The sequence below is a fragment of the Balaenoptera physalus genome, assembly GCF_965194825.1.
Source record: "Balaenoptera physalus genome assembly, chromosome: 2".
In the NCBI taxonomy this organism is placed as follows: domain Eukaryota; kingdom Metazoa; phylum Chordata; class Mammalia; order Artiodactyla; family Balaenopteridae; genus Balaenoptera; species Balaenoptera physalus.
The window spans coordinates 171,640,274-171,656,106 of record NC_138883.1 but is presented as its reverse complement, the minus strand read 5'-3'; the positions used below and the strand labels follow the sequence as shown (position 1 = coordinate 171,656,106).

The window sequence follows — 15,833 nt, the reverse complement described above, 5'->3', positions numbered from 1 at the left end:
TAGAAACAGACAACTGCCAAAGCACAGTAGCCTCTATAGAGAAGCTTGTAAAATACTGTGTCTTAAAGTTTGACTGACATAGCAAGTTTGTTTTTTTCCTTTTTTTAAAAAAAATTATGGGTCTGATTTTTCTCTCTGCTCTGCAGGTGCATTTTTAGAACATAAACGGTTGCATATTAAAGTGCAGTAGCTGAATGCAAGACTCACTTTCTTATCCAAATTATGCTATACTTGAAATAACAAATCAGTATTTTTCATGTGTGCTTGCCTGTAAGCTGCTCAAAGGCTGGGGTTTTTCTGGGTAAACTGAGAGTACCAGGTAACTCTAAAGCATACTATTCATCTACTCATGAAAATGCATTGTAGAGATAAATTTGGCATCTTCCCCTGGCCTATGATTGGGCAAGGTTCTTTCTATTCCTTGTAAACATACTTGTCATTTGGAAGAAAAGAAGCCTCGTATGTAATTGGCATCTGTGGGCCAAATTTCCTGTGAAAACTGTGTGATCAAGCAGAGCCGTTTTCTAAAGTCAAAGTAATAATTTCAAGTCTGTGTACTTCTCCAGAGTAAGCAAAGTTGTAGGGATGACCAGTGACTACAAATTCTGTGATTAACCGAGTTCTCGAAAATTATATTTATAAATTAAAGTATAGCTTATACCTACTATGTATAATGAGATGCTAGCCTTTCTTGCTTATTCATATCTTGTAGGTCATTAGAATTCTAATTTTTCGTTGTCTTCTCACCCCAGATTATCACCATGAGGTCTATAAGATCTCAGAATTCAGCACCGATGTTAATGGGGAGGCCAAAGAGACACAACCCACTTTTTTAGGTAGGTTCTTATATCAATTAATTTCTCAGCAAAACAGCATGGCCATTTGCAATTAGAGAGAAGGAAAAAAAAAAGATTGTGCCACAATGGGAAATGTCTGCCATTGCTTAATGTATGACATTCTTTTCAAGACCTTTTATTTTACAGATTGCCAATATATCCCTTATTAACATTGCTAAAAGTTGTAATTTCAGACATAAATGTTTATTAGTGTCTACACACAGTGCTAATTATCACTCACACCCAGAGCCAGATGCTGACCGTGCAGTTTTGTGGCTCTGCGTTCACCCCATTTACATTGCGTATTCACTGGCATGCTTCACTGGCAATAGTTTGTGTAATTGGGGTATTACATCTTTGACATCTGGGTAACAGAAATTCAGTTTCCAAGAAGCTGCTATTTGTTTGGTTTTGCCTCTGCCTTGGGTGGGATAGAGGATTAATATGCTGTCTGATGATAATGTCCCTTCACCTCTGTGGCCTGGTTGCTAATCCTGCCATGACAAAATTAAATTAACTCTCCAGCCAAAAAGCGGAAGGAAGAGAAAAGTGTGATTGTCCGCCGAACCACCTCTTGATAGCACTAGCGATCACGGAGCCACTCCTCATCTGTCTGGCTTTGTGTTCATTTCACACCAGCATCGGTGGTCAGAGAGAAGAGCCAGGCTTTGCTCTCCCCACCCTCCTTCCCAGCTCACCCCAGGGCCAAGCAGAGCAAAGCAGCATCTTGGAGGCCATCCGACAAGAGTAGCTGCGTGATGGATGAGTAGGTCCCCCAAGAGGATGCCCCTCTTTCCAAGTGTGGTTTTTGGTGCACATACTGTACCTGAGGGGCCTTGCCCATGCAGTTTGTTATTTGCAGACCATGAGCCAAAAATTAAACGATTTAGGATTCTGCCACGAAGAATGAAGTACCCGTGAGGTTGGAGTGGAGGGTACATCATGGCGCTTGCCCTTCACCTTGCCCATCCCCAATACCTCCTCGAGCCCCAGGGGCAGGGTGAGAGCTGGGTGCCGCACACGAGGAAACAGAACACGGGAGACGGTCCTAGCAAGAGCCACTGAAAGCAAGGGCCAGAATGGCCGTATCTCTGGGGAGAGTTGATAGGTCTTAAGGAAGCAGGATGTGTGCTCAGACCCAATGTACTGCCAATTAAAACAACGAGGAAGCCAGGCAGTGGGGCTTTCTCACTCTTTTGCTTTGAGGAAGAGCAAGGGTGGGTTGCAAAGGACCGAGAAGTCAAACAGATAATAAGTAGAGGTAAAAGGGGAGGGAAGTAATGGCATTTCTTCCACAAGTGAGCACCAAAGGCACGTGAATCTTTCCATCCAGGCAGAGAGCATGACTGAGGCCAGCACTGTTCTTGGCACCTGTTTACTGTTCAGAGGTCTAGAACCCAAAACGTTCACAGTCAAGCGAAACGCTAAGACCCAGCAGGAGGATATTCCTGGCTTGTACTCTCTTCAGTTCCTTCAACTTACTCAGAATCCTGTATTTTCAGTTCCCTAAACTCGATCGGTTGGAATTCTATATATCAAAGCACCACTCGATCTGACCATTTGAAATGAAGAACTTGCTTATTAGTAGAAAAACATACATTTATCATAAAAAAGAACATCACATCCTTGGTTTCGTTCATCTCCAACAAAGCAGGCTTTTCCCCCCTTTCTGCTCCCTACTTGGAAAATGGTGAGGGCGCTATACAGTAGGTGGATTCTGGGTACGAGAGAGTGAAGGATGCAGGGCAGGAAGATGCCAGCGCTTGGAATTCGGTAAAAGGTAAACTCTCCACGGGGCAGGCCTGGCTTCGTTTTTCCTAGAGCGAGTCCAGGGAGATAGGAGACCATCAGTGAAAGGCCAGGCTTGGGATAAGTTTCTCAGTTGTTGGTCAGGGAGGCCCTTTGACATCAAGAGACAAAAGATGGACCAACATGAAAATGCCTGGGTTATTCTCAGTCTTCTGCTCATTCTGGGAAAAGTGTGATATGGTTCCCAAAGAACATTTCTCTTTTGTGATCTTCAGGTCAGTTTGGAAAAAAAAAAAAAAAAAAAAAAGTGGAAGCGCAAATGATGACGCAAACCCGATTTCGAGAGTAATTGAGAATAGTTACTGATAGCTTATGAGAATCAGAATTCTGTTGTTGACAGTGTAATAAAGTGGACTTTTATTTAGCTAATAGCTCTTATTCACAAATGTAAATCACGTTTGTTTTGTAAATGGCTTGAGTCTACCCGTAATATTACTCATCATGGCGCAGAATTCTGCGTGAGGTCTGTGACATCCAAGGGAGTTTGTTAGCAAAATAGCAGAACTGTTTCACCTATAACGCGTTCCTCACACATGGCCCTCGGGATGGTGTATGGGATCTTCTGTGTTCAGACGTACATGTGTGTCATCTTTGATACTATCTGCGCCTCTAAGATTACACTTCATGTCTCAGGGAAAGAGAACGCTCCAGAATCTGGCAGAGGTTCCCACCTCAAATCAATTTCCTCGGAATATTTTCAGGCTGTTGATTCATGCAGCACATCCAGCGAGGTAGGATAGCTCAATGGTGTGAATGGCTTGGCTGAGCGCTTTGGGCGTTCCTCCCACATTTTTAACTTGATAACAGGATCCGAAGAGGTTACTTTACCCTGTGGACGTTGGCTTAGTCAAGTTGGCCGTGATGGGCCACTATGAAGATTGGGTCACTCTTTTGGAGAAAAACAACTTAATTCGTTTTGATCCATTCAACAGGTGTTTTTTTGAGAATATGTGACGAACTCAGCACTTTTCTAGAGTGGCAGTGGGGTCAGGGGAAACCAAAGAAGTGGACAGGACAGGGACCCTGCCCTCAAGGATTAAAATCCAGTTGGGGTGACAGGACAAATTCAGGGCACAGTGAAGGAGCAAAATTCAGTCCGCCGTAACAGCTGCGGTTGTCTGAGTACTTGCTCTGTGCCCAGCGTCGAGTCGCGTACTTGACGTGAAGGATCTCATTTACTCCTCAGAGCAAATCTGTGAGAGTTATCACCATCCCTGTTTTCGTAGATGAGACTTAGAGGTGTCAGGTGGGCTGCCACAGGTCTCCCAAGGGACAAGCGCCATAGCCGGGACCCCACGCAGGTCCACCTGAGCTGGAAACACCCCATAGCACGCACAGCATGTATGCGTGATAAATCACAAATGTGAACCTTCCGGGCAATGCGCAAAAGCAGAGCTGGAAGGGAAGGATCACATTCAGGCTCGGGTGGAAAGCTCTGGAAGGGGGAGATCTTGAACTAGGGGAGGATTTGGGTAGGCAGAGGGGAGCTGGAGAAGGTTCCAGGTGGGAGGGGCGATGTGAGTCTCGGCAGAGGGCCAAGCATCACCGTCATCGGACTTTAAGTGCCAGGTGCACTTCGTAGTTTGGCCAGCGCTGGCGCATCTGTCATCCCATGACTTTTACAGTGGACCCGTGCGGTAGGCTGGGCGGTGGTGTTATTCCCATTCTCCAGAGGAAGAAACTGAAGCTCAGAGTTGAGTGACTTGCTCATAAGCAGCAGAACCTGGAGTAAACCCAGGTCTCCTGTCCAAAGATCCTTTGCCTCCGCCTGGTTGAGCCGGGCAAATCCCAAGGATCATCGGAGAGACCTCAGCTGGCAGCAAGGCACTTTTAGGAAGTATTTTAATGAGACAATGAACTTACTATTCGTAACTATAATACAAACATTTCATAAAATCTCTTTTTATATTTGGATTTTGTTCTAGATTTACTATTACAATAGATAAATATGAAACATGTCTCTTTTTCAGGTGTCTGGTCCATTTATTCATTCAGATATTTATTGCACTCCAATTATGTGTCAGGCCCTGGTCTAGCTGTTCTTTTTAACATTCAGTCTCTGACACAACTTTCAGGAGATGAAGCTCAGGGTGCAGTAGCCCAGCCAAGTGAGCTGGGTCTAGATCTCCGATATTTTGAATCTCTTTTCAATGGCTTTCTTGATGACAGCGGCCTCTACCAGGGTCCCCAGAGTCTCGAAATTCTGTTCGGGTTAGAAATGCAGCCAACAAGAGTAGGTGTCATTCATCGAGTTTGCTGTGTGTCAGCTACCATGCTAAGAACTTTGTTTTTTGTTCTTTGGTTTTTTTTGGCCGCACCGCACGGCTTGCGGGATCTTAGTTCCCTGGTCAGGGATTGAACCTGGGGCCACGGCGGCAGTGAAAGCACCGAGTCCTAACTACTGGAGCTCCCCGGGAGTCCCCATGCTAAGAACTTTGTTATCCCATTATTTGTCCCATAAAAGATATTATTATTTCCACTTCACAGGCGAGGAATTTGAGGATTTCACAAAGTAACTCAGTGACAGAACCAGGATACAAACCAGGGTCTGTCTGTCTCCAAAACCGTGCCCTTAACCACGGGAAAGGCTGGTTCAAATGAACCCCTGGCTGGGACCCCAATATGTACAGAAGTGGAAGAAGAGTGGGGCAGCCAGGAGCAGGCAGAAGAAGCCCAGAGTACCGTGTCCCATGTCCCACCCTCCTCTGCCGGCCTCTGCAGAACTGTCAGGGTGCCCTCATCACTGTGTAAAAGCCTCTTGTCCAGATGGTTTCCGAGAATTCCTGCGGCACTGAAAGTATATCTGGTTCTACCGTGGGTCCAAAAATGGCTTCAAAAACAAGAGCAAGCAAAGTCAAATTTGAGAGCCTCTTGAGACCTAAACACTGATGGCTTCTTTCAATATAAGTGCACATAAGTACATGTGCTTCTGTAGCTGTGGGTGCAGACTTAGTTGTCCTTGGAGAGCACTTACTTTACTGCCTGAAGTTCTGGAGCTTTTGCTGCTAAGCCTGTCTCATACTTCCATTAATCACTGAGTTAATATCATAACCACACCATGAGGTAGGTGTTATGTCCCTTAGACAAATGGGAAGCTGAGCTCAGAGATGACAGTGACTTGCCCGAGGTCACACAGGAATTAGTAGCTGGCCCCGCTTTAAATCGGGTGCTTTGACATCTAGTTCTGTCCTCTTTTCCTTAAGCCAGAGCGGCCTGTCCTCCCCGTCCCCTTCTGCCCACACGAGCTGATCTTAGTATGTAATTCATTATTCTCTCCCCTGCTCAGAGGCTTTACTGCCTTCTCATGGATTCTAGGGCCAAGGTGAAATCCCTTAACTGAGTCCTGAGTATCCACAGTCTGCCCCTAATCTGCATCACCATCTTCGACTTTGATGTGACTTACCTCCCTGGAACCCAATTGCCCCCCCCCCCCAGCAAAGTAGGACCTCCAGGTGAGAAAGGGGGCCCCACCACAGGTAGAAGGAAAGGGGGCGGCCAAAGGCTTGGGCGCGGGGAAGCCCGGGACTCATTTAGGAAGAAAGGAACTAAGGTTTGTTTAACATCCACCAAGGTCGGAAAACCCCAGCTTGAATCTCAGGTTAACAGTTCAGCACACCTCGGACAAGACTCTTGAGGGTTTCCTTTATCTTCCATAATGAAATACTGGTGGTGGTCCTGGGTTTCCTTTATCTTCCATAGTGCAATACTGGTGGTGGTCCTGAGCCCCTCATCAGATGCCCCGACAGCATGCAGGACGTCCTATACGGTGAAGCACATTTTCAAAGTAGAAAATGCTGTATTCTTATTTTTATCCCCTTCTCCCTTCTCCTCTGACTTAGAGGTTATGCTTTCTTCTTGGACACCTCAGCACTAAATAGGAACACCGCTCTCCTATGGCACTTACCGTGGACTGCCTAGTAGTTCCTCATTTTTGTACGTGCCTTTGCTGTGCTCCAGGTCACCCCAAACACTTCCCACGCTGAACTGTGGTCGTTTTTGCCCCATCTCTCCTCACGTACATTGGAGGATCACAGAGCAAGTGGCACCTGGATTCTATCTTGAATCCTTTAGACCACTTAGCACAGCATTTTGTTTGATCACAGTCGGTACCCAAATTATCGGTACTCAAATCTGCGTTATCTCATTGCATGAGTATACTGGATACGGTTGCGTAGGACTCTGAAGATTTGCTTTAAAATATACTACCGTCTTGAGACTTTAGAGACAGTTAGTGAGCCAAAGATATGCCTCATTTAACCGAAGAAGCTTTGGTCATGTACTAAACTAGCGTAGAAATTGGGGATTTCTGATGTTGATGGGTGAGAGACAACTCGAAATATAATTTCTTTTTCAAATCTAGAAAAGACCAAAAAGGAGAGGAGCTCGCATATGAAAGCAGCGGCGTGTTGCAAACCCAAACTGAAAAATAACATATGTTCTGCTGGCTCCGTACTCCGCTGTGATCTTGGCACACCTTCATAAGGGGGCTGAAGACTGTCTTGTCCTGTTTGTAAGCCCGTGTTTAGAACTGATTGTCTGGCTCTCGGGCTCCACCTGCAGCAAGTTTTCCTACCTGGATTTAAGAAAATCCATGCAGTAAGCAGCAGCAGACCTTGGTGAATGGCCCGTTTGGGAACCCTGCCCCGACCCCATCGCACAACTGCACGCACCTGTCTTTCTGTTTCTCATAAGACCTTGGTGTGGTTCAGTAACCGCCGTATAAGTGAAACGTGTGATGGGTTGTGAGACTTGGCTTTTCTAGTAACGATCACGACCGTATCACTAACACAAAGAAATCTTCATGAGGGACAGAATCTAAGAAGATGTCTTAACAATTTAGCCTCCCTGGTTCCCATGGGAATATGGATGTTTCCTTTTGGAGGAAAAGAGCACGGCCGTCCATAAGGTGAAAGAAAGACTCCGGAACAGTGTGTTTTGCATCTCAAAGTTGAAAATAGATCTAGGACGTTTATGCAACAAGTCTGTTATTCTTGAAACTAATAGATTATTGGAGAGAACACTACCTGGGAAGGAATGTTAGCGCAGTAGCAGGATGCACGCCGGGACCTATGGTGACTGAGGCAGGGGACACATGGAGGGCCCCTGGAGAATCGCCCCCTTGCCTGAACCTCCGGTTGTCTGTGGCTTTCAGATTAGGACCCAGATGACAGATAAGACGCTGCATGAACTGCCACCTGCCTGCCTCAAGCTTATTCCTGACACTGCCCTTCCCACCAAACCACTTCCCATTCCTGCAGCAGCCTCACTTCCCCTCTTTACCTCTTCGCCTCGGTGGCTGCACGGACCACCCCCTCTGCTGGCAACCCCGCACCTGCACCATGCTCCCTCCGCTTTGCTTGGCTCTCTCATCCCTAAAGCCTCCAAGCTGACCTCCTCCAGGCAGTCTTCTCTGATTTCCCCCTCCCCTCTCCTTCCACAGTATCTCTACCAAAGCGAAGGCACTACCAGTTTACTTCTGTCTCGCCCCCCAGGGTTGGAAGCTCCCTCATGGTCATCTCTGTGTCCCCACCGCCCAGCGCCACGCTGGTCATATCACAAACATCCAAGGATGCTTGGCGAATGTGCCAGGAGCCCGATTTCAAATTAAAAATAAAGCAGCGAGATCAGCCATCTTGAAGCCTTATCATTCACCTCTTTTACCTCCCAGCTCCCGTTCTGGCTGCACGAGGTGAAAATCTACACATCCTCCTCAGTAGCTACCTGGTCCTCACATGGCAGGAGTAACATACACCAACACTGACAATGGAACAGTTACTTTTCATTACACATTTTTTTCCCTTTCTTACGAGGTTAACAGCAGGCCCCCCTTTTATTTATTTCTTTATTTTTGGCCGAGCCACACGACTTGCGGGATCTTAGTTCCCGGACCAGGGATCGAACCTGCGCCCCCTGCAGTGGAAGCGAGGAGTCTTAACCACTGGACCGCCAGGGAAGTCCCCAGGCCCCCTTTTAAGGTTTAACTTGGGAATAGGACGCCCTTGTGTGTCTCCCTGCCCCCGCCCCCAGGGCCTCGCAGGCTTAAGCTGCACGGTGTGAAGGTGCCCCTGGAATGTTGCAATACCGTGGGCTTGGCATCTGCTCTGCTGGTCCCTGCCTACAACCACCTCTACTAACTGCCTTGCCTGTGAGATCCTCTGTTGACCGCTTGAGTCTCAGCTTGAATTCCTGCAGGGCAAGACTTTGAGCTTCCTGTGTTCCCAGTGCACAATACCTGGCACGAAGTAGACTCTGGATCGCTAATTTTGGGTAAATGAATGAGGACCATGTTAAGACACGTTAAAATGTAGTTTGCCGCCAGTTATCAGCTGATCCGAGTGGGACAGTTTGTTGAACCGAGACAGTTTTCTTGGGCAGGACTGTCCTGTGCGTGGAAGGAGGTCTAGATCTCACCCTCTGAATGTTGGCAGTATAAATACACATGAAGGTCGGGAGCGTCCCACCCAGTCATTGCGATGATCAGAACTGCCCCCAGCACACGTGAGCCAGAGCGTGGTCCTTAGCAGGCCAGGGCTGTGGGGTCCTTTAGCTTTGAGTGGAGAAAAACTAGTGCATTGCCATAGACTGGATGCCCTTCCCTCGCCGTTCTCTCAGATGCCCGTATGAAGGGGGACAACAGATGACAGAGGCTGTGATGGACCAATTCAGCTGCATCACCATCCCGAGAAGAGAGAGATCAAAGGGCACGTTCCGTTCAAGGTCAGGTTACTGTGCCTCCTTTCCGCACAAAGGACAGCTTATTGCCTGCATATCTGATCATATATTTTAAAACCATTAAGAAGTTTAGACAGATTTTCTTTCGAGATTCCAGACAATCAGTATCCTTGTAAATAAGAATCCATAAAATTGTTTTCTTAGTATTGCATTTTTTTCCCAGCATGTACAAATATATACTGTGTTATTTGAATTCCAAGGGTTTTACAATGTTTTTTTTTTTTTTTAACTTGGAAATCAAATTTTATATCTGAAAGGTTAATGGAGAAAACTAATTATGCTATCTGGTAACCAAATGTGTGATGAGACGTTTGTCTCTGTAATTAACAGCAAGGAACTTTTATAGTTTCATAAAATTGAATGCTACATAGAGTATTCCGTGAGCATTTGTTCGGACGAGGTGTCCAAAACAGAGATGTTTATGGATGATATAAAGTTGAACTGAAATGTAATGCAGGTGTCTGTTGTGCATCTCACAGAATTTCTCATTGTTGAAATGGAAGCCAGAAGATTAATAACTTGACTTTGTCATGATAAAATAAGTAATGTGTTCTTGGAACAGTGGTATGGCACATAAGTTACTCAGTAATTCCAAGAATTTATTCTGTTCCAGGAATAATATCCTGAACAATTTATTTTTACAGAAAAAGTTGATGCAACATAATAGCCTACGAAGTTGCTTGTATGGCTAAAGGAATTATATCTCAAACGTGACTTCACACCCACACATAAAGTGTAAAGAGCCCCACAGAAACGCAAGGTTAAGGCACACCTTGAAAGGAAGAAGTCAGGAGGTGCAAAAGTAAAGGTTCTTCTGTGAACATTAACTCATTCTCCTCGCACATATATAATTTTTTCAATTACTAGCAAGGCTTTAACGGGTACCTTAATAAGCATCGTGTGGAATATGGCGGCGCAGCGTTTGCTGCAGGAGTGGGAGCTCTAGCCGTCCCTGTGAACTGCTTAACTCCGCCCTGAAAGAGGGAGCAGTGCAGCCACGAGGGGCCCAGACCTAATCCGTCTTCCTCTGGCTCCCTTTGGTCATTTTGGGTCACTCAGTCTTATCCTTTGTGAAATGGGGGAAACGGTGCCCTGTCTGTCGTCTTCGATAAACTAGGAAGGCGCTGAGGATGAGACGCGTTCCCTTGGGAGAGCTTTCATAAAAGACACGATTGACTCTAGGCACCAAGTGGCCTCATCTTGCAAACCCCACGCCCCACGGAAACCGGGAGAACTTCCGTCACAGATGCCACAGGTGTTGGTTTACGCCTTGTACATCAGTAGTGTTTGGGTTTTTTTTTCCCCAGCTTTCCTCAACAGTAGCGTCCCAGCATAGCTGATACTAGAATTCACCCATTCCTGTATCCATTGGTAGGTCTTTATTGAGCAGCCCCTGGTGCCAGGCTAGGAGATTTGACAGCCCACTAGGGTGTGACAGGAACACAGAACCAGGGGACCTCACCTGGGGAGTTAAGGGATGTGACCCTTGAGAAGAGGGCATTGAAGCAGAGAAAGACCTGAAGACTAAGTATGGGGGTGGGGCCGAGGCTGTGAGCCGGCCAGGAAACGACAGGGCCCCAAGAGCCGAAGACCTTCCTTAGAGCGGATGCAGGGAGCCCTCTGGCCATCCAGGACAGTCGCTAATGGCATTCGGATTTAATTGTCCTGAAGTGAGGCCTGGGCGCTGGTATTTTGTCACAGTTGTCCAGGTAATTCTACTGTGTGTCAGACCCCAGAGCCGCCATCTAGAACAAGGGGAGACGTGGCAGGAGCCAAGGCTGGAGGAGCCCCCAGCACAAGCGCTGGCCTCCATCCCCAGGTGGCCGGCATCCCACCGAGGCAGGCCACGTGATGCGGTTTGCATTTCTGAAAGATCACCCTGGCTTCAGGATGGACGTGGCTGGGCGGGGAGCAGCGCTGAAGGCTTTTGGCCGTAGCCCCATCAGGTGGTAATGGGAGGCGAGTGGAAGGACTGAAGAGCAATCTAGAAGTTATAATAAGCAGGACTCAGTGATTAATTGGCTGTGAGAGGGGAGGGATGGGAAATGAGGCCCAGGTTTCTGGCTTGGACAGCGGGTTGGTGCTATTTATTAAGGCTCGGGGATAGTCATCATAAAATACATTTTTGGATGTGATTTTAAGGTTGCTCTTGAAATGTGCAAGTGGAGCCGTCCAGTGGGCAATTGGATATGTGGGCCTGGAGCCCCGAAGTGGGATCGGGCCCCCCACAGACAGATGGTCGCTGGAACCAGAGAGAGGCTGGGGGATCCAGGAAGTGTGCGGAGAGGGCCCAGGGAAACTTGGCATTTAAGGCAGTGACCGTGACCTGTAAGTGCGTGGTGAAGTCAATTTAGCAGATTGTCACCAACAGGAACAAGAAGAAGAAGAGAAATAGAAAATATCAGAGTGTCTTGCATGCAGGAAGGATAAATTCATGAAACTTTGGTTTTCTTGCTGTGAATCACAATCAAAAAAGATTGGAAGCCTCTGATTTAAGCTGTGGTTGCCTCACCCCTGGAGATTTCCCCTTGGCCTCACTCAGGGAAGGCGACCACTGCCAACCTCCAGGTGCCTTTGGGCCCAAAGTCATCAGAGTTTCTTGAGATTCTTGGAAGAGAAAGGTGCTGTGAATGTGATCCGTTTTCATCATCATTAACATTATTTACATTGAAGATGAAACTGTACGACAGCATGTGTATTTAAGTTGGAATATTTTTAAAAATTTAAATGCCTGAAGAAATATAATACCGCCAGTCCTTAATCTTGTTCATCCTTAACTGACCCACGGTGTAAATACGTGAATTAACATCTCAGTCAGGAGGGGGGATGTGTACTTCTGTACTAGCGTTCTTTTTGAGTTTTCTGTACAGTAGAGCAGAGGGTCAAGATTTCAGATTATATTGAAAAGGACTGTCTCTTTCCAGACAGTAAATTATGAACATTGTCTCTCATATTGAATGAAGGCAAGATTTTGGTTATGCTACTCTAGGAAAATGGAAGCAGCCCTTGATCTACAATCTTGTTATATTTTTCCTGTGCGTATTGTCAGCCTTTGAAGACTTTTGCTTTATGTTTCACAGAACCGTGAACACAAAAAAATTCTTATTCTGCTTTTTCCAAGCTAAAATATTTGGCTTTTGTAGAACCAACAGGAATCACATGAACCATGTTTTGAATTTATAGGACACGCCTGAGCCTTCTTCTTTTAGTTTGAAACAGTACAACTAAGTTGGACTCCATAAAGATAGTTTGGTCCAAAGGTTTCATTGTTTCCACCGTGTGTATTAAGATAAGTAGGGGGTTAAGGTGCTGACTAGTTGAAACAGCGCCCAGCGCAGGTCACAACAGCTTCCTGGATGCCACGCAGAGGGACTGTTTTGTGGGTGGAGCCCTTCCTGCCATCCAGCTAGTTAGTTTACCGAGCGTCTTAATAGAGCAGTGAGGCTCATGGACCTCGGAGTGTGGCGGGTCTCTAATGTCTAAACTCAGAGTCTCTGTTTTCTCCTGGGTGAGATGTATTCATAACATCCGAACCTCTTAGCTTGTGATCAGGATTAAGTGCAGGCGGCGTGCTCGCCAGAGGGCCTGGTACACAGTAAGCGCTCCATAAGTGGTAACTTTAACACTTTTCCCCCTAAGTACGTCCAAATTCCTTTAAAAAATACATGACTTGTAATGAGCGTCAAAAGAAAGTCATCTTAGGCCTATACCCCAGGGGTTGCAAAATATGCCCCACCCAGGCCCCTCCTTCCTTGACTTTCTCTTGCTGCCGTCTCTGGCCACCTACTTCCCCTTCCTGCCCAGCTTCATCTTTCCTGGGTGACTTAGAGAAGATTTTTTATGTCCAAAGCTGCCTCTACCAGTTGCCGTATACCCAGCTTTACCTTCCCACAGGGAGAAGATTGTACATAATTCTTCCAGATTATTTTTTTCTTACAAAAAAGTAATACATATTCATTCCAAAACCACTTTGAAAGTTTTAACGTATAAAGTTGAAAACAAGGTATAAAGTAAAAAGTCCTGTCCCAGTCACACTCTCCAGCAATAACCACTGTTTTTGTTTTTTGGTTGCACCAGGTCTTAGTTGCAGCAGTAGGCGGGCTCCTTAGTTGCGGCTCCAGGGCTCCTTTAGTTGCGGCTCGCCAGCTCCTTAGTTGCGGCACGTGGGCTTCTTAGTTGTGGCATGTGAACTCTTAGTTGCGGCATGCATGTGGGGTTTAGTTCCCTGACCAGGGATCAAACCCTGCATTGGGAGCGCAGAGTATTATCCACTGCGCCACCAGGGAAGTCCCGATAACCACTGTTAACAATAGTGTGTGTGTAAAAAATACACGTGTGTGTGTTACAAAAAGGAAAATTGAATCATCCTGTATAACGTTTTGTATAACCAAATCTCCATCTGTTCCACACAGGTTGAGTGTCTAGTTTGAGCCAAGTAGTTAGGCCTCGATTATCCAGTGCTGAAGGAAGTAATCATGGTCTCAGACATCATGGAGTTTCTAGTTTATCCTTCACTTACTTCCAAATGACTATAAAAGGTCCATTTCATTCTTTACAGACATGTAAAGATATACTGTAATCTCCTTGTACGGATATGCCATAATTCACTTATCTAATGCTCACTGATCGATGTCTGGGTGGTTCCCAGTGTCTCCCTAGCAAAATGAGGCTACCGTGAATGTCCTCATACTTGTGTCATGGGTACTTGTTGGAACGTTTCTGTGGGATAAATGCCTGCGAATGGAATTGCCGAATTCCCTCCAAAAAGATCCCCCAACAACAGCCTAGAGAGGGGACCGTAACCCTACGCCTTCACCCAAAATAGGCTTCATGAATCTATAGTCTTTGCCAAATTAATAGATAATTTCACATTATTTAATTTTCATTACATTAGTAATTAGGGACATTAAGAGATTTGAACTATTTATTTCTCGTGTGAATTGCATGTTCACGTCCTGTGCCCATTTTCCATTGTTAGTACGTGTCTTTTTCTTCATTGACTTATAAGACCTCTCCCGTGTATTTGGGATTTTAACTCTTTGGCTTGATTATTCCTGAACATTACTTGAAGTGGTGGCTTCTGACCTACCCACTTAATGTGGCTGGAATTACAGTCCATGTCTGATGAAGGAACGTTCTATTGGGAGGCCATGTTGTATTTATCGTAAAATCAAAGTTTTCCATGTTATAAGAACACCTGGCGGAGAGGAAAGTAGATAAACTCTCTGAACTGGTTGGGTAGTTCTAGTGGTATCATAGCACTCTCTTCTTCTCATAGAAGTTTATTCTCCTCTGTAGATGTTCTTTGAGGGACACGTTTGAGAAGCAGTGTGACAGCCCATTTTGAGTCATTTCCTGGCATTTCTCTGCTCCCCTGGCCCTTCTTACCCGTCTCAAGCCTTTCTTGCCCTTTCTGCTTTGAAGGCCCGTTTTCCAGCCTGGACCCATGGCATTCTGTCCTGGGACCTGTCCTGGCGTCACCTCCTCAGCCTTGATTAAAAAGAGCTCCGGCCTCCCGCCCTGGCTGTGGGTGGGCCTTGCTGGGTGCGCCTGCCCACGTGTTAGGAGAGAGGCCCTGGGTCCTTAGAATCATTGTGCATCCATTTGGGTCCCATGCTAGGCTGTAAACTCCTGCAGGGGAGAGACCGTATCTTGTATTTCTTTTCTTTTTCTTTCTTTGCTCCCACAGTATCTCATATTTAGTAGTAGTATAGTAAATGTTTATTGAATGGATGAATGAAACTGGTATTATCTAAATAGATTTGAAAGGAACTTCATTGTCCTTTCAGTGAAAACGCCATGTATGTGTTGAGCTGCTTAATTATTTTCCACCTAAAACTTCAGCTGAACGGGAAGGTCCTCCAGCACGTGGCAGCACGCATGCGGGTTAACGCCTCCTGTTCAAAGCTTTTCTCAGTGGCATTTAGACTCCGTTGTGTCCTTGAATGGACTCCAAGGGCTGTTTCAGGACTGCGGATTCTGGCACGTTCTCTTCGGTAGAGCTCGGCTCCTTTTTATTTTGGGGGGTTCCGCTTGAGATCGCTGGGGAGGGAAGGGCTCGCTTGGCAACCGCCGCTCTTTTCTGTAGGGCTCTTCAGACCGCTCTTGCCGAGTCAGAGCCCCAGGCTTGCGTGTCCCTGGTAAACATGGCTGTGGTCCCCGGGGACGGCCAGTTGTGACCCTGATAGCATCTGCAAGCCAACACGGGTTTGGAGTGGGGATGCCAACCCTGGGTCTTCTCAGAGCGCAGAGTGTGCCCCAGATGCCTGGCTCTTTGGCTCACTTGTCAAGCCATGTGGTGAAGAGAGCCGGGGCCTGGGCCTGATGGACCCTGCCTCCTTTTTCCTGCTCTTCCTCTCACTGCTGTCATTTGACAGGTTGTAGTTCAGCCTTTTCTGCAACATGGCTCCATGCCAACTTCTACTCGTGTTTGAGAGGAGTTATTTGCAACATTCA

General features: G+C 46.4%; 1 protein-coding gene across 4 annotated transcripts in view; it reads left to right on the top strand.

Moving 5' to 3' along the window:
- The window catches only part of BEND7 (BEN domain containing 7), a 76,475-nt gene that overhangs the window by 1,719 nt on the left and 58,923 nt on the right, over window positions 1–15,833 (top strand). For all 4 annotated transcript variants that reach the window (XM_082452879.1, XM_082452877.1, XM_082452880.1 and 1 more), the window contains exon 2: window positions 753–836. In XM_082452879.1, the coding sequence (XP_082309005.1) occupies window positions 753–836 (84 nt within the window). The remainder of the gene's footprint in view (window positions 1–752; window positions 837–15,833) is intronic.